The sequence below is a fragment of the Aspergillus alliaceus genome (assembly GCF_009176365.1).
Source record: "Aspergillus alliaceus strain CBS 536.65 unplaced genomic scaffold BDW43scaffold_25, whole genome shotgun sequence".
NCBI lineage: Eukaryota > Fungi > Ascomycota > Eurotiomycetes > Eurotiales > Aspergillaceae > Aspergillus > Aspergillus alliaceus.
In genome coordinates, this window is record NW_022474708.1 from 334973 (window position 1) to 355490 (window position 20518).

General features: G+C 47.6%; 6 protein-coding genes across 6 annotated transcripts; 1 reads left to right on the forward strand and 5 right to left on the reverse strand.

The window, feature by feature from the left end:
- Positions 1-1681: 1681 nt before the first annotated feature.
- On the reverse strand, positions 1682-10007 carry prp8 (U4/U6-U5 snRNP complex subunit PRP8). Its single transcript, XM_032042125.1, has one exon. It carries the CDS (start codon positions 9772-9774, stop codon positions 2200-2202), a length of 7575 nt encoding a protein of 2524 aa, XP_031899791.1. The 5' UTR covers positions 9775-10007; the 3' UTR covers positions 1682-2199.
- Positions 10008-10139: 132 nt separating this feature from the next.
- BDW43DRAFT_278106 (60S ribosomal protein eL34) lies at positions 10140-11341 on the forward strand. The gene is made up of 4 exons (XM_032042126.1): positions 10140-10273; positions 10346-10359; positions 10501-10624; positions 10818-11341. The coding sequence occupies exons 1-4, from the start codon at positions 10250-10252 to the stop codon at positions 11007-11009; spliced, it is 354 nt and encodes a 117-aa protein (XP_031899792.1). The 5' UTR covers positions 10140-10249; the 3' UTR covers positions 11010-11341.
- Positions 11342-11421: 80 nt separating this feature from the next.
- Positions 11422-12735, reverse strand: BDW43DRAFT_278107 (uncharacterized protein). The gene is made up of 2 exons (XM_032042127.1): positions 12070-12735; positions 11422-12010 (listed from the first exon to the last, which is right to left on the reverse strand). Exons 1-2 carry the CDS (start codon positions 12312-12314, stop codon positions 11767-11769), a joined length of 489 nt encoding a protein of 162 aa, XP_031899793.1. The 5' UTR covers positions 12315-12735; the 3' UTR covers positions 11422-11766.
- Positions 12455-12917, reverse strand: BDW43DRAFT_99988 (uncharacterized protein). The gene has a single exon (XM_032050825.1). The coding sequence runs from the start codon at positions 12835-12837 to the stop codon at positions 12595-12597; it is 243 nt and encodes an 80-aa protein (XP_031899794.1). The 5' UTR covers positions 12838-12917; the 3' UTR covers positions 12455-12594.
- Positions 12918-15644: 2727 nt separating this feature from the next.
- On the reverse strand, positions 15645-17117 carry BDW43DRAFT_311693 (uncharacterized protein; the record flags this gene model as incomplete). The annotated part of the gene is made up of 2 exons (XM_032047234.1): positions 15645-16205; positions 16269-17117. 2 exons carry the CDS (start codon positions 17115-17117, stop codon positions 15645-15647), a joined length of 1410 nt encoding a protein of 469 aa, XP_031899795.1.
- Positions 17118-18562: 1445 nt separating this feature from the next.
- On the reverse strand, positions 18563-20422 carry BDW43DRAFT_311694 (splicing factor cactin; the record flags this gene model as incomplete). Its single annotated transcript, XM_032047235.1, has 5 exons — positions 18563-18580; positions 18636-18668; positions 18722-19348; positions 19403-19879; positions 19934-20422. 5 exons carry the CDS (start codon positions 20420-20422, stop codon positions 18563-18565), a joined length of 1644 nt encoding a protein of 547 aa, XP_031899796.1.
- Positions 20423-20518: the final 96 nt, after the last annotated feature.

The following is a 20518-nucleotide window of genomic DNA, read 5'->3' on the forward strand; positions in this document are numbered from 1 at the left end:
GGGCTGTCGTACGTCGTCGCATCATCTCCACCCAGTGAGACGCTAATGGACGAGAGGAGCAGTCCCGGCGAGACATCCACGAGGGAAGGATGGCTAGCGGACCGTGCTAGTGTGCTGTTTGGTGGACCACTCCAGTGTAGGCTCCAGAGTATCCCAACCAAGCCTTCTGAGTCGAGCGCCTGAGAACGACCCTAGCCTAAATACTGCCGCCCCCATAGCCACGAACTGGCGCGGGAACCCGGACTTGTTTGACTGTACCAATTTTCTCGAGGTACAGGGGTGTTTGTTTTTTCTCCCCTAAGAGACAGCAGTACGTATCTAGAAGAGGAGCGAGGGTAGGTGGGCATCGAAACGGTCTCCCCCACGTTCGGATCCAACCAACCTTTGCTTTCAACATTGCGGGTTTTCTTTTCCTTGTCCCTCTGGGATTCCTTCGGCCGGGAGCCGATAGCAAAGCAACTCACTGCCCACCTCTATCTCCGACAGCCCTGACAAGTGGCTTGTGAACGGTCACCCCCTTGATGAAAGGAGCTGTATCGAACCTTAAATTTCGCGATCACATACCTCCCCAGGGAGTAGCTGGCTGGAAAACGGTCGGAAATAATAGCCTAACTAGCGCCCGAGAACGTGTGGCGAAGAACGGGTTGTTCAGCGCCGCCTTGTCACTAATCAGTTTAAGTTCCTATGGACATTTCTTAAACGGAAAGTAGGGGCTTAAAAACATACGTAAGAAACGCTCCATCCTTGGTCTAGCGTCGAGTGATACGCGGTACATATGACTCGAGGCCCGGGTGGATCAATCGTCGAGGTTATCTAGTATAATCTCGCAGCTTTAAGTTATAAGTATGGTCCGAGTGATTTTCTGGAGTGTAATTTGACTTTCGTCCTGAGCTGTTAACCCATTGGTTCAATGGTGAGACCTTGAAAGAGACGATCTTCAAACCTGGCACGGCCTGCGGTTGCCCTACACAGAACAATGAAAATGAAATTGACCCAAGATTTCAAATTATGGAGAAGTTTTTTTTCCGCTCTTCTTTTTTCTTTTCTTTTTTCTTAGGGCGTTCCGGATACAGCCGGAAACAATAATTAGGGTGGCGTACGGAGCACAGCCGTGAAGCAAAAAAAAAAAAAGCAGGGTTGAGAAGGGGAAGGAGGGGGGGAAGAAAAAGAAAAGTGAAGAGAACCGAAAATAAATAAATATATATAAAATAAAAATAAAAAAATAAAAATAAAAATAAACAAACAGGAAGAAAAGTAAAAGAAATAAAAGAAAATTACACATGAACTGACATAAAACAAAAATTCAAATCCAAAAGAATACATATATAAAAATAAAAATAAAAATAAACCTGAAGAGGTAGGAGGATAAGTGTGGAAAGTGAGAGTGAATGTGGGCATGTTTGTCGAGGCCTCTTCTAAGTGAGGCTTGAAGCCACCTCCAGCCATTGGAGCGAGAGTGTGTCACAAGACACTAACCGTAAACGGACCCATACATCGATTCTCTTCCTTTTCATTGTTGAATGTTTGATTACAATCATCCTTTTCTTTTCCCTTCTCTGATTTGATTCACTTTGCTTTTTTCTTTCCCTTGTAGTTCTTATTAATATTATTATTATTTAGTTTATTTTATTTTAATTTTATTTTAATTTTTATTATTATTCTTTAGCCTAACCGAAATAATAAAAAAAGTTGTTTATCCCATTCCATCTAATGTACCCCTCTCCTGAAAATTACCCACTTTCAATTGCTCCTCATATCAGCAACAGCGGAAACGGGAAAGAAGGGTCCGATCCACTCTAGAATCTCAATTGTACATCTTTTTATGCCGGCTGATCAATATATTATTAACTGCTAAAACCTCTCAAACCAAGAGTCCCTTTTTACTGTACATGCAAATGAAACCTGCCAATGTTGTCTCCATACTGTTGCATGATTGTGTGTAACTTAAACCATATGCATCCCTCGCTTTTTATTTTCCCTCTTGGGACATCGATTAAAAAATAAAAAGAAACATCGCCATCATGAAAAAACAAAAATAAGAGGAATAAGTTAAAAACACTATAGCACAAATAGAAAAAGGGGGAGGAGGAAACCAGATGAGGAATAGACTTCAGTAATGAATAATGAGTAAAACAACAAAAGAAAAGAAAATTCAATCATACATAACGTTTCCAACGCCTTCTGAAAGACTGTCGCAGATCATGCAAAGTTATCAGATCGATCAACCCAAATATCCTCCAGTTCTGCAAAGTTTTGGAAATGCAGTGGCCGGTGTTGATCGTCATAAAACCTCAGGGGCGTGTCGATCTTCACATAGACTGGCCGCTTCTCGACACTGCCGAAGGAGCTGCCCATGAAACTATAGTTCCAGACGTTATCCTCGGGAACCAGGAAGTAACCGCGAATCTTGTCACTGAGTAACAGCTGGCACTTCTCACCCATGCTGGTCGAGAAGCCCTGCGGTTGGTCCGACGTCGTATCCCTGTTCTCGGCACCCCACTTGTACCCTTGTGGTGTGAGGCCCCAAGCAGCGAGTGACACGGACCCCGGGGTGAATGAAACGGTCATGGTCACCGTCTTCTTATCCCAGCTGGAATGCTCATTCATCAGTCGGGCGTGTTGTGTGACATCCATTGCCGTCATGTAGGGCGGCTCGTTACCAGAGATGGTATGGATAACGCCCAGGGGCTCGAGGTTATTCAGATAGTCGTGCTGGGGTAACTTGTGCGGCAGCTGGACCTCCCGAGTATTTCCGACCTGCGGGATCATGACGATTGTGCGAATCTCCTTTACTTGGTCGTTGTCGGGCGGCGAGCTACCATAGAGGTAACCGGCAACTTGGACACGAAGATCCGCGATGGTGATGAATCGCTTGAGGACGTTCTTGGGCATGATATAAGTGTACCCTTCATCACGAATGTCGTCCGAAGAGATGTAGATGTTGTTCGCCCTAGTCCGCAAGTTGGATGTCGCAATAGCCCGGGTGCGCCATTCAGTCTTGGACGCGAAAGACTGCTGCTCGTACTGTGAGGTGGTGGTCACGATGATCTCTTCGCCACGGACGTTCTGGGTCTTCGTTGTGACAGCGGTAAGCTGCTTCTGCTCTTCCTGCTGCTTCTCAATCTCGGCCGCCTGCTGTCGCTGCAACGAAGGCGCACTGATCTCCATACCGAGGATTATATCCCTGACTTCGCTGCTGGTCAAGCTCTGAACGTTGACATTGTTCTTCTTTCCATAGTCATTAAGAATCAGATCACGCAGCTGCACCTCGACCTTGATCCAATCCTCATCAGATAGCGAGGGCCAAATGTGGTGCTCCTGGGTAATAACAGTCTTATCGGGTCTCAGGATGATCTTAGCCTTGTCAATGTTGACATGAAGCGCACGGAGGATGAGAATGAGTCGGGAGAAGGCGGTATAAGGTGAGATGGACTTCAGCCATTCATCGTAAAGGTTGAAGAGAACCATCTGAGGCTCTGTCGCCCGAAGAATCATGTCAGCCAGCTTCTCCACCTTCATGGCGGCCTGGAATGGCAGCTGGAGCTCAGAAGCACGGATCGAAATGTTAGGGAAGTCAAGAAGGTGGACCTCAAGTGGGTCCAAAAGACCCTTCCGAGTGACAATAAGCTGTTTCGGCTGTTCTTCAACGGGCAAGGATCGAATGAGGGCCGCCACTTCTTCCGCAGTCTTCCACTTAGCCAATTGACCCAGACGCTTCTGTCCCGCCCAAACGCTTGTGTGGATAATCTTAAGGAAGAGCTGTCCAGTTCTGGGGTTGAAGATGAAAATGGCACCGTTAATTGGCTTGGTTGTCAGATTGCCTTCAAAAGTCTTGTGGATGGTGACACGGTACACATTAGTATCATCAATGAAGAGCTGAATTTGGGGACTGAAGAGCTCCGAGTAGTTCTGCGAGTTAAGGAACTCTTGGTTGCTCTCAGAAGCATACAGTTGCAGACCCTTCCTGATACGCTCCCTCAGCACATACAAGGCGGGGTTGGCCTTCATGACCTTAGCCATAGCTTGCTGGATCAAAGTCTTGAGACCAGGGAAGTATTGTCCATATGCCGAATATAGGTTGTACGCGAGATCAATTCCGATCATCAAACCGGTAGCAGAAGGATAAATGCTCATGCTGTCGGTCGTATAGTCCAGATACTTCGCACGAACATATCTCTCGATATCGTGAGAATCGTAGTCACCGTATCTCAGCTGCACGTCAAGCCAGAACTTGTTCGTAGTGGTAGGTTCGTAAACATCCTTGGTATCAAACAGCAAGGAGGGCCGGGTAACGTTCCATTTATTCGTCGCGAAGAGTAAAATGTCTGCGCATGAACTATTCATCTTATACGATTTACGTGGATGAATAGTCTCCTTCTGGACGGCCTCAATGCCCAGCTGGTCAAGCTCCTGATCGAAGACTTGACACAAATCCATAACAACGGACTCGTGAATCTTCTGCCACAAATGGGCCCGGAAGATCTGAATCAAGGAGATCTTGAGGGTTGGGATCTTTCCGTGCAAGAAGATACCAGTAAGATCGAGTTGGACTTGGAAACCAACATAGACGTTGGCACGGTTGATGGTTGGAGACCACCACAGGGTGAACCGACGGTTAGGGATCTGATTCAAACCGGATCTTTGAGCATTGGTAAGTTTCTTGAACTTCATGCTCTCTTCGAATCCACTGTTGTGCAGAACAAGGTAGTCGTGTCGTAAGTAAAGCTGATCTCTATCAACTCGGAAACCGGCCCACTCCGTAGCTTCACTTTCGAGGCTAATATCCTGGATTATGAAGCTATGTTGTTGAGGGATGGAGCGTTCGACGCCTTTGAGGTCAGGACTTCTGAAGGCGCGATAGTGGCCCCGTTCCTCGGGGCTAAGGCAAGCAAATTCAGCGGCAGTCATCTCTACAGTATCGTATCGTTCTGCCGCCGAAAGTTCGGGCAGTTTATCATCATCATCACTATCGAGTCTAGCTCCCCTCTCCCGGTGGAACACTAGGATATGGTTCGTCGTAACAACGAGATCCTCGTTGTCCCCACCGATCTTAATACGATAGAGACGGTCACTACCATTCACTATGTTGAATGCACGCCGAGGACCACCATCAGGACCAAGAAGGAGGTCTCCTTCTTTAACATCCTGGACTTCGACTTCACTGCCATCATATCGTAACAGCCGGGTTCCCTTGGCAAGACAAGCACGTTCCCAGAACAGACCCTCCCACGATGGGAAAGCCGTGGCCTTGAAAAGAGTGTGTTCCAAAATCGTTTCGACACCACCAAGAGCCTGGATGACGTCAGTGCGGTAGGCGTTCAGGTTCCACAGTTTACCATCGTGACGCTGGCTTGTCCACCAGAATGGGTTGCTCTTCATCAGCTGGTACTGTTTGAACTCTGCCCTAAGACGAAATCCCTTATCAAAGCTGAGAGTACTGCGATCTTTCTGGAAGAGGGTGTTGATACGGGGAAGACCACGGTCCCAGCTGTCTTCCAGATCTTCGAGCGTCAAACGGCGGTTTTGTTGTTGGGCCTCCTGTCGCTTCTGAGAATATTCCATCCACACTCTCTGGGAGTCGATGAACTCGGCTTCCCAAGGAATGATGTATCTGAAGATGTTCGGGATCAAAGTCTCCTCGTCGTGGGACATACCAGCTCGGAAGTGAGTAATGCCCGTATCAGTTTGCTTCGACCACCGCTTGTCGCTAGCAGGGATGAGGATGTGGGATCCAGAGATCATACCAAGACCTCCCAGTTCTTTCGGGGTGTAGAAAACAGCCGGAGGGAAACGAGACGGCATCTTGGAGTTCAGCCCAATCTTGACACGGGTCTGAATCTTGGTCTCGCACTTGACGATCGTGTCCAAAAGGTTGACAGTCGAGACAGCGGCTTCACGGTAATATGTGAAGAGAGCAATCAATGCGGTGTTCCACTTGTTCGCGATCTTGGTGAACGTTGTGGAACCGGAAGACATGAGAATCTGCCGGATTCTGTTGTTAAACTTCTGAATGTCTTCCTCTGTGACCTGAAGGAAGGCGTGAGCCGTGCGTTCCTTAGTCGTGTTGTCGACCAGAGACCAGACACTATCCTTCACGGAGAACTCTTCATTTTGATTGCGGATCTTCGGAAGAATGCGAACCTCAAAGCCAGACATGGAGAACAGAAGGTTAGGATTATCCTTGCTGTAAACGCTAGCAAAAGTATCATCCCATTCGATCGTCGTGATGGATCTCGGCATACGGTTCTTCAAATCCCAGAATACAGCGCGACCCAAGTTGACATCATGCCGCATCAAACGCATCCGGCAATCACGCGGCCAACACTTCTTATTCTTATATCCAATGACGTTTTCGAAATTGGGATCTGGATTTTCCGTTAAAAAGCGTTGTATCAGGTCCCTAGACTCGTCTGCAGAAAACCTGAAGAATACCCATATCTTGTCGACATAGCGGGTGTACAAACGGATAGGGTGTCTGGTTTCAGTGGCGCGGTCCCTAAACTGCAGGAAGTCATTAGGACTCTGAGGGGGGCCAGCCATTTCACTAGCTCTCTGAAGTCCAAGGAGCAGCAGATCAATCATCAAGCCATAGAACTGGAAGACGAAGCCGGAAAATTGCAAGCCCCGAATCAAACCGTAGCTGTTCGTGTGGTTCATGTCCTTATAACTGAGTTGCACGTTATTTTTGGAGGTGATGTAGTCAGCCAAGTTATGATCCATGACCAAGCGCAGTAGTCGGTTCAATAACGTGAGATCAATCTTCTCGTAAACCTTAGATAGCTCCGTCTCGATCATGACGTTCGTCTCACCATCAGCAGTCTCCCAAACATTGGATAAGTTATTGATGCCTTGTGCCCACTTGTACGTCAGCAGAGGAGGAACTTCAGAATCAGAGGGCTTGATCCAAGAAGGGAAGAGGTGGCGCTGTTCCGCCTGGTACCAGAGATACTGGTCTAGATAAGCATCAGTGATCTTCTCAATGGGCTCGACGTCATACACGGGATTGATATGGCTATAGTTATCATTCATATCAATCCCGACTTCTTTGAACGCTCTCTGTGTCAAGAGGAATCTCTTGATTCTAGCCAGTGTCGTTCCAGGAGAATCGTAGGCCTGTTCAATAAGAGCAAGCTCCTCACGCTGGCTCTGATTGAGTCTGCCTTTAACAGAGTACGCTTCACGCAAGCGTTCCAGAGCAAGGATCAAGATCTTGGTATCGTGCTTGTATGAGACACTAGGGAAGGGGATTGGAGAAAACTTGCGGGACTCAAGCCAATGTACCATAGTAGTGTAGATAGCTACAGCTTCTTCGGACGACACGTAAGGACCATCCTTCAGATAGTTGTGTTGCCTCTCCTGCTCCGCCTTGAGCCAAAGCCGAGTGAGTCGGCCAAGATTCTTCTTGGCAACGGTCTTGTCTACCGTAGCACCTCGGCGAATTCGTTCACGGTTGTAATGCGCCACAGAAATCCACCAGTCGGCCTTGCTCTTAACATAACGGAGGATGATGTTTTCGATAGGAGCGGGTAATCCAGGAACCTTCCACGGAATGTTACTCTTCCAGCATCTCCAAGCCTCCGAGAGATGTTGAAGGACGGTATTGATTTTGTTCTGCTTGATGCCTTCTGGCATCATGTCCATCAAATCGGCCATAACAGAAGCACGAAGTTCAAGATCGAAATGGGACTCCACACGCTGCTTGGTGACTGTCTTCGCGACACCCTTGCTGTGGCGGCCCTCGAATTGACGAGACAGCAAGTTCCCAAGCCATCTCTCAAGGAGAGGGATGATACCACGCATAAAGAAGAGCCACACACGCCATGCCGGCGCCCAGAAGCCGCATCCAGGACCCTTACCGACCGGCCCAGAGTTGAATCGGTAATAGATCAAATGCTTCAGATCTTTACAGGAACGAATCTGATGCATCAACTTGTACTTATAACGGTACATACCTGTCAGCTGTCCAACGTGGTTGAAAGCATAAAGAATACCATCAGCTAGTTGGAAAGCATCAATGTTGCCCAGACGGTATTGAACCTGCGCATCCACAATCAGCTTGGTAAGACGCAGAATTTCTCTCATCAGGTGGAAAGCATTTCCGAAACGAGACTTCTTTCGCTCCTTCGTGGTCAGAGTCTTGACCGGCTTCAAGTTAAAGTTGTAGTCCAGATGCAAGTATGTCAAGTTTTTGCGATGAATCAACAAGTTGAGCATGTTGAAACCCTGACGACAGACTTGCAAACCAGCCTCAACCCAGTCGATGGTTGTCTGCTGGAAGAACTTGGTCGATTTCAGAGTTCTCAACAGATTCTGCTTGTTCTGAGCCTTAGGCGTCTTCTTATGAAGCTCGTTAAGAACATAGGTTTTCAAAAGCTTCTGGTAAGACACGCGGACTTTAACGGGCTGGCCCTGGGGGCAGTGTTCCATGTACCATTGCTTCACCAATGGCACATCCTGTGCACGCACCATCTTTCCAGAGCGCTTGTTGAACGGGTGAGGAGCCCACCAGAGCGCAATAGCAGAGGCAGTTTCGGAGGTGTATAGCTCCTCATCAGCGAAGAAAGGCTCGACTTCTCCGGGAAGCTCAAACTCGTCTTCATTGTTTCCAGGTCCGAAAAGCTCATCTTCATGGCTTACGGTAATGTTCTTCGGCGCGACGGAACGAGATGAGATTGGGTTAATTACGGGGTCGAAGTAGAAAGCGGGAAGGTTAGGGTCGTCGGTCCGAACGTAGACAACTTGAGGATGAGAATACCAAGAAACTTTCACGCTTCTCGGTAAAGTATTGTACAGAAAAGGATAAGCGACTCTGTATTCCGTGCGAATGGGCGCGCGGAAAATAATACGGTCGATGGCGTTGAACTCGCTGAAGTCTTCGTCATTGGGGTCAATGTCCTTGTATAAAGGTTCGAAGCGCGGACCACCGGGGATAGCAACATTCAGGGCCTTCGCTGTAAAGAAACTATTCAAATCGAACATGTGGAAATAGTTCTCGTCTACCACGTCGCTAAGTAGCTGATGACTTAAACGATAAAGTGTTGCCATCTGCGGGAGTGTTAAGTTCCACTTCTTATAGCTAGGACCATTAACGTGAGGGGTATCAAGGAGAGGTCGGTGATCATAGAGCCATTCGTAGACAGGGGAGTCCTCATTCTCGTCGAGTTCCATCTGAATCGGCTCCAAAGGCTCAACGTCCTCGATATTCTCCGACCAGGACAATGGTGGTTCTTCATCATCGAAGGGAGGAAAGCGCATTCTCTTGAAGTGTCTGCGGTCACTCTTTTCTCTGCGCATACAAACCCACATTGTCGCCCACTGAGCGTGGAAGATGGGTTCGATAACTCTGGGAGTCTCATTGACTATCGTGAGACAGCCGTTGACATGGTATAGCACCTTCACTTCCCTAGCAGACTCCCAAGGCATAGGCATGTTTTCCAGTAGCTTCAAAACCGCATGAGGCATGAATTTAAGTGCGCCGAGATAGCTACGCTTTTCGTTGCTGAACTTCTTCTGTGATACGTCGCCGATATCCCGCACAATCTTTCGTAAATGCTCCGGCGGCATGTCCGCCTTCTGTGTTTCGACGAAGCCACCCTTTCTCTTCTCTCCAAATCGATTTCGTTGCGTCCGTAACCAGTCGTTCTTCTTCTGAGCGAATTTTGCGACGGTCGGATCAGCTGGTGGCTGATATCCCGGCGGCGGCGGAGCCAGAGGCATCGACGGCGGTGCCGATGCACCCCATCCTGGAGGTGGAGGAGGGGGTAGTGATGACATTGTGGAGATGGAGGCTAATAAAAACCCTTGCTCTTTCGACTTGAAGTTGATGCTCGGGCAAGTCGCGTCACGTTGAAATAAAAAAATGTCATTAACAACCGCGAATCATCAACAAAAGCGGTCGGGGAGTGGTATTAAACTCTAAATATTGGCGCCGAGGAGTGAAACCGTAACCCCGAAGAAGAAAACAACTCCTGGACGATCCCCTTCTCACAACAGGTGATGAAAGGCGCTCTTCTTGCTCCTTTCCTGATGGCAAGCTTGAGAAGAGGTGGCGGCTCTGCTCGGACCGGTACTAATCTAGATCGGGGTTAGCGCCAGCTCGCCAAATTGGCGCTAGCGTGACTCCAGGGTTCCGAGTGAAACCCACACAAATCCAGGTGACTTGCAAGAATTCTGAGAGCTTAACGACGACAACCGACGACGCCGCCGCCAACTTCTTGACCACCCATACAGAGGTTCAAGGACAATCAAAATGGCGAACCAGAGACTCCAATACGTGAGTTATTTTCATACAGGAAATTTCAAAGGGAATAACGAAATGCTAATTATGACTTTTTCCTTCGAATAGCGCCGCCGGAACCCGTACGTTTAAATTTTCCCTTCCCACTTCCATTCCCTTATTGCGCTCGATACGACAGCACCCAGACCAATATCAAGCACAACAAGGGTTTCTTCCGTTTTCTGGATTTTACGAACAGGATATTGATAGGATTTCGTCTACAGGTACAACTCGCGGTCCAACAAGGTCCGTGTCGTCAAGACCCCCGGCGGTGAGCTCCGGTACCTCCACATCAAGAAGAAGGGCACTGCCCCCAAGTGCGGTGACTGTGGCATCAAGCTCCCTGGTGTGAGTACTCCCGATGGTTCCTAGTTGTTGTGCGAATGGTTATGTGCGAATCTTGCGATCGATCCAAGTTGGTGGAAGGATGCGTCTCTCGGGGCCAGCTAAAGAGGAGTGGATTGAGATGCACGATTTCGTTTCAGCGACACCGCGCATCGCCTACTGAAAGGAGAAACAGCGACTGATCTCTATCCACTAGGTCCCCGCCCTTCGCCCCCGCGAGTACTCTCAGATCTCTCGCCCTAAGAAGACCGTCACCCGCGCGTACGGTGGTTCCCGCTGCGCCGGCTGTGTCAAGGACCGTATCGTCCGTGCTTTCTTGATTGAGGAGCAGAAGATCGTCAAGAAGGTTCTCAAGGAGTCTCAGGAGAAGGCCGCTGGCAAGCGTTAAATGGGTGCATAATATGCTCAGTATTTTTCTTTAGTAGGAGCGAATATGGAAAATAAAATTGGCTGGGTACGGTTCCATTAGATTAACGAACACGAAGGCTACACGAAATGTCGTGATTATGGAATTTTATTCAAGACTCAGTTCTCCAACTATTCCGCGATACTAGATGCAACGCAATAGGAGCCCATTACTATGGAGAGTATGGGCAGATCAAGCGTGCATCTCATGTAGTCTAGGAACCGCCGTCCAAATTCCTTGGACACTTAGGCTCCAGCCCTACATCGTAGATCCACGAGCAACTTCACCGTTTAATCAGACAAATGAAAAGGCCAAGGTGAAGCCCGGGTATGAATTAGGAGTTTGTTTCTCGCCTCTACTCTGCAGTGGAAAGAAAAGTACGAAACTATACGTCAAAAACGGCCCTGACACTGCACCAGTGCCATACAGCCTCATGCTAAGTCCTTGCATCTACCTCAAGATCGACAAGCGCCCCAGCACAGCACATGTAGCTTTCGCACACCGGTTGAATCCCCTTCTCGACCGAACAACGACGAAGCAAACCAGGGCATTCCCCCACCCCCTATAACGATTAGCGCCAAGTCTCGGAAGGATCATTATGGAGAAAAGAAAGAGCAATGCAACGACGACACGAACGGGGTAAGTCAGAGCTAGACCCAACATGCAGGAAATCATTGCAATCCAAACCGAGCCGATGAAAGAGGTGGTATGAACTAAACAAAATAGGCAACACCTGGGACTAGCGGTGCTCGAACTTGTCTATTTCTCCATACCCATGCCTGTACATACACAAGATGCTGACTGATAGCAATAAGACCCACTGTGCTAGCCATATTCCGAGAACCCCCGTGTGGATAACCACTTCCAACTGGGGCTGAACGTGTGTGAACAGGGCCTTGGACAGGTTGTGGATGGCATCATGCACAATAGTACGACCGTGATCGTCATACGTCGGGACCGAACGTGTGGACTCCTGGCTATGCCTGCGGGTAACCATGCAGTCAATAGTTAAACTCTATGTATATGGTGTAGGTGGTGGAACCGTTGGAAAGGCTGATCGCAGCAGTGACAGAGATCTGTGCTTTGCACAAGTTGTTCTGTTGATTGAGACTTCCCCTCTCCCTTCTCGCTTTTCATTTCCCACTCATTTCTTTTCTCAGGATGTGTTGTCTTGGTTAGGTATCTATCAGTTTTACCTAGATGAGAAGAGATGATTCTTTTTTCCGGGTCGATAGATGAAAGAGAAGAGAGAAGTTGCTTGCTCTGGCCTGTGCACCCAGATGGCATGCAGCTGAAGTCTGACAGGTGAGGATATCTCCGTCCATTTCTTGGTGGATTGATCGCTGACTAGTACAGGAGATCTCACTCCGGCTAGAGATCCTATCAGAGCTTAAGCCTGGCCCAGGGACAACCCTTTCGTTTCAACACACACCTATCCGCCCGATAGTATCCGTATCCGGAGAAGACTTAGAGGGGAAAAAAAAGAAAAGAAAAGAAAGGACAGGACACCAAGACAGAAGAGGAAGGAGAGTTGATAGTGTAATAATCTGGATGCATGATTCGGTAGTCATCCTTGGGGAGCGGTGAGGACTTTACTGCTAGAGCTTTTTCTTTTTTTCATTTTCCCCATTCTATTCCTTTCAGAGGGATCAATCATCCAGTCAAAAATCCATAGACAAGTAGGGTAAAAAAAGAAAAGAAAAAAAAAAAAAAGAGGAGGGGGGAATGGAGGGAAAAGATAGCCAGCTAGATCAGTCGGTGTGTAACCGCCTCTGTGACGATACCCAACCCTAGATTGAAGGGTCTTCATGAATATTGTGAACTGTATTATGAAGCGCGCTATTGTCTGAAGTTGAGTAAATGGAGAAGACAACAAGAAGGCAACGATTGGCAATAGAGAATGGCACGATCCAAAGACGACGAAAATAGTAACACGTCTGAAAAATTGACTGATCGAAACGACAGTTCAGTTAGACTCCCGGGAGATTATCGTGTGTCTTGGAACAAGGTTGGTTCTGATGCCAAATCTGTAGTGTTAGTGGTGTGCAGTATGTCAACATGGATATTTTATATGGAACGAACTACTGCACCCAGAAAAGATATTGATCCATTGCGCTGTACTTCGTTCGTTTTGCATGTAATCTCCCCTGTTTTGGGCTTCTTTCTAAATTTTTTTTTCTGAGAAAAAGGAAAAGGAAAAAAAAGGGGGGGACAAAAGAAAAAGAGAATTAAGGGTTTAGCAAGAAGACTGTGCTCGTACGTGAATATTATCTATATATATACATGTGGATAGATAGTTATATATTCGAGAAGCTAGTTCTAATCGAAGATACAGTCAAAGGTAGATTAACAATGCAATTTAATGAGACAGGTCCACGCGGAGATTAACAAAACGGACGCAAAGGAACGGCCCGTGTGGAAAGCAAAGGCGAAAAAGTTAAGTATCCATTGTACTTCTGGTTTAAATGAATAGGCATGGCGGAGATGGTGACCGGCTGCAGAAGCGCAAAGTTTAGCCGAGCTATTGAACGATAGAGAACTAATGTGGACACTCTGTCCTACGACGATGCCGTTAGTATCAATGTTTCTGCATAGATGGGATGACCTCCAAAAAAGAAAGAGAAAGAGAAAGAGAAAGAGAAGAGAAGAGAAAAGCAATGACTTCGAAGATACCATTTACGCAGTAGTTCATTCGCTGAAAGGGACATCAAGTACACATGATGCAGCAACAAGCCGGGGGAGAGCCTCTCGGGACCCATCAAGACCCAATCCCATCCCAATGGTAGTACAAAACATTCAGTTCAGCTGATGATGTGTTGCTTTTCTTCCCCCCACCCCCATCCACTCGGAGTGTATATCAGATATGTCTCCTCATCTGCCTGACTACCCAGGATATAGGACATTCTTACATCACATCACCTAAAGGCAGTATAACCTTTCCTGTCCCTCACTCTTCCACCTTGTTATCGGATCAGTGCCATGAAGTATTCAAGATGAACAAAGTACCTTTGTATATCCCTAATGGGTTAGTTCATACTGCTGTCACTCATGCATAAACTAGTATGACGACTAATGCTCATCGAGAAAATGCCCTTACGAGTCAGTCATGACCTGTGAAGTTTCAACCACTGCAACACGCCAAGCGAGACTACATTGTTAGTTGCAGACGGGCCAATTTAATGGGCGGGTCCACTCGACCACTTTCCAGGGACAACCTTCTAATTTCTCCTAACATGATCATTAACAGGATTAGCACTACAATTTAATGGGGCATGTTTTTAATGGACTTTTTCTCCCCTCTGATACCTAGTAGCTACAGCTCTGGTGGGGTTAGTGACCCTCTGCTTTGTGAACAAAAGATATTACAGTAAATCATGCAATAAGTTAGGGCTAAGTGGTAGCCAGTGTTGATTTACATATTTCTTTTTCCGTGCCGAATGATGCGTAGCCTTGTCCCTTTTTTTTTCTTTCTTTTTCTTTCTTTCTTTTTTTTTTTTTCGTTTATTTCGCCCTTTCTCCTTGCCTCTAATGACCTCACTTCCTTTCTCCCTCTATTTGAAGTTGACCGACGTATATGTATCGACGTACATGGTATATAACCTGACATCATCTATATCTATATAAGGGAGATCATCGATTTCCACCGCAAACGGAAAACGTGACATAAAATTGGTACTATAGCCATGGAGCTGATAGCCATGCCGACTCGTCTCCACTGCCGCAAGACAAATGAGATGTACGTCAGAGCGGCACTTTCCCGGCTTATTCTTCCGCCGAATAGAAAGGCCTGGCCTTGGATTGCACTGAACTACCTCAGGTTAGTCCCCTTTTATCAATCGATAGATTGATTCCTTGGGCACCAGGCGAGGGGAGGATGCGATGCCAAAAGAGTCGCATTAATGAAGTGGGACAATGCCATCCATCTTCATCAAATGAATTCATTCATATGCTGCATGAAGCACATGCAGAGTCTATTGATGCAGAACCCACTTCAAGTGTCTGGATACGTTCTTGAATGCATGCAATAGTGTCACCATTTTGCCCTAGAATAGAGACATGGTATAGATGATACTGGTTCCTACGACAACTCCTCGGAAACACCACTAACGTTAGTAATGACATGTTATCGTTGTTGTATTGGTGGTAATATTGGAATAAGATTATTTTGAATCCATTGCCTCTAATGTATTCTGTACCGCACGCTGGCGACTTTTTGCTCAGTTCTGGCTCAACCAGATAATGGATGATTCCACTGCTTTCCTGTCTCCTGCTCACAACCACGACCTACTAGGAACAAAAAGAGGAACAGCGGGCAAAAAAGAAATTCTGTGAGGGAGTGAGAGACATGGATGCTAAACAAAAATCACGATCCAATACAAGAGTGCCACACCTTTGATGCTCTAATTAAGACAATGAGAAGAATTAGTAGGCCATTTATATCCCTCAAATAGGAAACAGAAAGATATGAAAGTGATAACAGAGAAATACGGTAAATTAAATGCATCAAGAAGGCCTAACCACGAGGCTATTAGTAGCCACATAAATTAGATATGCAAGTCAGCATGGCCATCCGGATGCACCACCCCCTAGACGGCAAGTTGAAGCTCCGTGGAGATATCAGGACCTGTCAACAAACCATGGAGAAGGGGTGGGGAGACTACTCCAGCCCTGAAATCCCGTCTCCATCGCTAGACATTCTGATCCCGGTCCCGCCATGTCACAAAAGATAGAGGTGCATGAAGGAGGGTCAGCGCTACTAACAAGACTGCCCAAATCGAACGGTTCGGCTGGCGTGCGAGTCAGTACTGTTGCTGGACCTGATGTATGATATCGCGAGACGATAGCCGTCGTCCCGTGAGACTGGTGGTGTTGGCTGTGAAGGATCTTGTGCGGTCGCCGCTGCGAAGCCAGTCGTTGGCGGCACCGTTCTTTACGTAAACCACCCTGGTCCATTATTCCGCGATATTTAGCAGTAACTTTGGTAGCTTTTCCTCCCTTCGCTCCGGATCGTTGGCGCTGAGGAGCTGGTGGGGCCAAGCCCACCGTCTTCTTATAGTTCCCCTGCTTTCTATACCGAGTTGTGGATTGGATACCCTTCCTTGCTGCCTCATCAGTCAGACGCCAGACATTCTTGGCTTTTTTGCCCGGTATTTCTTCCACACGAACTGCCTCAAAACCCTGTAGCAGATTTCCCATATTAGTAAACAAAGACATCAACTGATGTGAAGTAAGGAAACTTACCGCATTCATAGATAGGTTATGTCGAATGCTATTTTTCCACCCCTTAGAATTGCGATCTTTCCCTCTTTTGGTATGCTGCTTGAACCAGTTGTAAATCCCCTGAAGAGGCAATCTTCTACTAGGCACAGAATTAAGGGCTCGATAAATGAGCACGGAGTAGGGAGGGTCTGCGTCCGCATACAACTCCGTGTCAGTTGGGGATACTCGTGTATCAACGTGATCAGGTTCGAGTTTGATTGCAGGAGAGCTCAACTGGCACGATGAAGCCGAGAAAGCCGGCGACGGTGGCGTTAGGGCTGCAGTGGGATAGGTTGTTGTAATATTCTCGGGCGGTTGTTGATGGGGCCCAAAGGCTTCAGAGGCTGCTATGTAGGATCGATCGGGCTCCAACATACACGAAATGCTCTGGTCGGATTCCTGCATCCACTCAGAAGAGGTCCTACTATCGTTAGGGCGGAAGAGTCCTAGCTTCAGTTGTCCTGAGGTGGAACCCGGTGTCATTGAACAAGATGGCCAGTCGTGGTCGTAGGAAAGATAGAAGCGTGGAAGCCCATCAGGCATTGACTGCGTAGGCGAGTGAGATGAAGGGAGCGTGAAGGCTGGGGTTTCAATGGCCCATGGATATTGACAAGGCAACATCGGAGTTGGACTGCTGAGACCAGAGTTCGTCCAAGGTTCAACCGCTAGGCAGGGGTGGTTGTGACGAAAAGCCCCCAACGGTGCACCATCAGTGACAGTGTGGGAAGGAGCAGTCGTTTCTGTGCGTTTCAAGATGTATTGCAGCGGAGTTCCCTGGCGTGAAGGAGTTGAGTCGGCGCATAGGGCCTGAGAGACAAGGAAACGATCCATGTTGCCTTGTAAGCAAGCAAGCAAACCAATACCAATAACCAACAAGCTGGATCTAGATGGGTCAGATTGGCATCTGAGAGAGTGGTCCACGAAGGAAGGAAATATTATGGATATTATAACCTTCTAACGGGTACAAGCCATGCTAGGAAGACGGAAGTTTACAGGTTAAAGAAAGGTAGCCCAGAAATGTGTGCGAAGATAAGGAGAGACTAAAAGAACGGGGAAAAATCAACAGATAAAGCCACCAGCCACTGAGAATAGGACATAACTGAAGCCATGAAGCCAGAAGAAATGCCAGCTCACACATACGGGCCTGATGGCCTGTCTACGGTGTGTACGCTAGGCCCAGCTAACAAAAGACGGTCTGGAAGAAAAACAAAATAAATAATAATAATAATAATAATAATAATAATAATACAAATAAAAGATAGAGTCAGTAACAACTCAAACGAAAAAGAAAAGTAACCCAAGGGATTCCCCGGCACGGGGTATGCAGTGGATAGTAGTGGTGTAGCGTGTGGTGCTTCGCTCTAAGGTTCTCTCTTAAGCAGTGCAACAACAAGTCATTGTACTTGCTTGGCCAATGGCTTCGCAGAGTCTAGTAAAGGCTGACTTTCGGTGCTACAGGTAATGGCAATGTACGTACTTCTGGATTTACAACGCCTGACAGACCAGGGGCTGAGAGGGTTGTCGATCGGAAACCTGCAGGAAACCTGGCCCTTCTTTGCATTCACCACATAGTCCACCGGTTAAGGAGAAAGCCTTTCTGGAAAGGATGTTCTGGCAACTTCCACGAAGCCCTCAGTTCTCTGGGGATGTATCCTGCAAACACTCAGACCTTTTCCCGCTTTCCCCGGCCAGCCGGAAGCCTTGAAACGATATGCGGGTGGCTTGGTAGCACCAAAGCCGCACCATTGCGATTTTTCTCTAATCCGCTGGGGGTATTCCGACCAGAAAGCACGGTGTCCCAGACCTGGGTGGCCGTACATACGTGTGGGGAGCAGGCTCATGCGTCACGTGACCAGATCATGAGGATCATGATGGGAGAAGACGGTCGATGGGAAGAAACAGGACCAGTGTGATAGTAGTGCAAATAGGCATTAGGCCACTGTCGCACACACGTGGAAGCTATCATCTGTGAGTCGAAAAGCTTTAACATCATTCAAGTATGTACCTTAATGCTATGAGCCCAATGGTATGATACGTTCTAGCGTCTGTTGATCGATTTGGGTCCAATACTGTAGCCGGTGGCTAACGCCTCCAGTCCAATCGGATCGCCATCTGCACCTTGCTCTGCTATGACCGTAATAGAATGATTGGAGGCAGTCACTGGAAATCCTGAAAACAAAAAAAATACTAGTATTTGTAGCCGTATCCGCCCCATACACCAATCAGCGGGAATAAATATAGTAATGTCGACGTGAGTACAGGTTTGTCTGAGGATTTTACTTCCGATAATAGATCTATAATACGTATTAGAGCGGTCATTCTTTGTTTGAAAAGAAAGGAGAGACTTACTCTCTTGAATTGGAAATGCAGTTGTAGGATGCCCTGGGTCGTATCAGCAGGTGAGGTAGTTGGGCCAGAGCAATCGGCGCACTTACCTTATCAAAGGTGCTTTTGAAGCCTCTTTCTCTCTTAGCGCTATAGTCCCATTCCTTGTCAACAATTCGAAATGCGATGTCTTCGTAAGGAGGTCCCGCCATGAATCGAATGAGACAAGTGTCTTCTTCACCGGCTGCCGCAAATGACTGGCCACGCTTCCTTCCGTGCTCACGCTCAATACGGTACGTCGGCGCTTTCGCCTTATCGATGAGATCGGGATAAAAGATATTGAACTTGTAGCCTTGTACGACCTTGGGTGGTGGATTATCATGGTCATAATGGGTCTGATTATATTTATTCCACTCGTAACCCATTTGTACCCGATTGAAATATCGTGGCTTGCGCGGCCGGTACTTATTCGCCCACTGAGGGCGGGAGCTTGTGCTTACAGCTTCTTCGGCTGCAAAGATCTCTTCATTCTCACTGACGCCTTTCGCAAGCTCTCTTTCATAGAGTGCCTTTGTTGCTTGCGAGAAATCTTCGTTAGGTATGGCTGAGAAACGAGCCGAGCCGGTGGAAACAGGTATATTCGGTGTTTGATTCACTGCAATAGCCGAAGACTTCTCTGCTTGCCTCTGGCGAAGTGGCACAAAGCCCATCTTGAGGACCTTTTTACGTTCGCGAGCCTACAAATATCATTAGCGCAGGGTGAATAACGTCTAGAAACCGGTGTGACCTACCACCTGATCCAGAAAGCTCGTTTCATCCACTATTTCCAGAACTTTATCTTCTGGGCGAATCTGAAGTAGTGGGTCCGGGTCAAGGCCGCAGAATACTTCATCCAACCTAGTTTGTGGATCCGCAATAGACGGCTGGATTACAGGCGCTAGAGGTGCAAGTTTTGCTTGAACTGACTCTGCCTCTTCACGCTGTTGTTGGCGTAACCCTCGAATACGTTCGTCTATGACGGCCTCAAAGACTCTCTTCACTTTAGCGCGAGCTTTCCAGACGGTAAGGCTTCGCAGTAGCTCTTCCCAGTAGTCGGTGTCAATCGGTTCATTAGAATTTAGCTTCTTCTTGACCTGTGCTTCAAGGGTTTGAAGTTGTTCGTATGATTTAGGGCTCAAAAGTCTATTGATATCCGCAGCAACAGAACTGAGCGCACGTCCTTCGGGGGCAGTGGTTTTCTGACGCTCGCGACAGATAATCCTCATAGTCTATACAAAACCCTCAGCCTTGCTCCGTATATGCCCAGTAACAACGGAACGTACCTTCCAAAAATCTCTATTTTGTGAATTCGCCTCCAAGCCTAGGAACGTATCAATATCCTTCTCCAAGTCAAACAATTGACTCTGGGACAGTCCTTCGAAAACGCCATCTGGATCCACAATATCCAAGTCTGAGTCGGCAATCTCATCATCAAGAGGGTTCCTCGTAGGGTCGATAAATCGTAGGGTAACAGTAAGCCAATCGATAGGCTTCGCCCGGCCCTCTTTGACACGGATCTCCGCCTTCTTTTTGGCCTGTTTAAGCACGAAAATGTCCTCCTGCGCCACCCATTCACGCACTTGCTCGTCTTCTTGTAATTGATTCAAACGCATCTGGTCCCTCATATTTCTCGACTGTGACGGTCGGCCTCTCGCATCGTCCTGGTAGTCCCTCCCATCATGCCTGCGGGGGAGCTTCTGGGGTTGACGCGATGGAGATCCAGATCGGCTTCGCTTCGTTGAACCTGTTCTGTCTGGAAGACGCGACGACATTACTGGTACCTCTATAAAGGACAGTAAAGATAGAGTAAAAAGCGACACAAATAGGTAAGACTGTACAAGCGGTGAACCCGATTGTCGATTAAAGGG

Coding starts and splice junctions, on each gene's coding strand:
- prp8 (XM_032042125.1), bottom strand. CDS start 9,774: ATGTCATCACTACCCCCTCCTCCACCTCCAGGATGGGGTGCATCGGCA.
- BDW43DRAFT_278106 (XM_032042126.1), top strand. CDS start 10,250: ATGGCGAACCAGAGACTCCAATAC. Junction 10,625..10,817: donor GTGGCATCAAGCTCCCTGGT/GTGAGTACTCCC, acceptor TCTATCCACTAG/GTCCCCGCCCTTCGCCCCCG.
- BDW43DRAFT_278107 (XM_032042127.1), bottom strand. CDS start 12,314: ATGCCATCTGGGTGCACAGGCCAGAGCAAGCAACTTCTCTCTTCTCTT. Junction 12,011..12,069: donor TGCGATCAGCCTTTCCAACG/GTTCCACCACCT, acceptor GGTTACCCGCAG/GCATAGCCAGGAGTCCACAC.
- BDW43DRAFT_99988 (XM_032050825.1), bottom strand. CDS start 12,837: ATGAAGACCCTTCAATCTAGGGTTGGGTATCGTCACAGAGGCGGTTAC.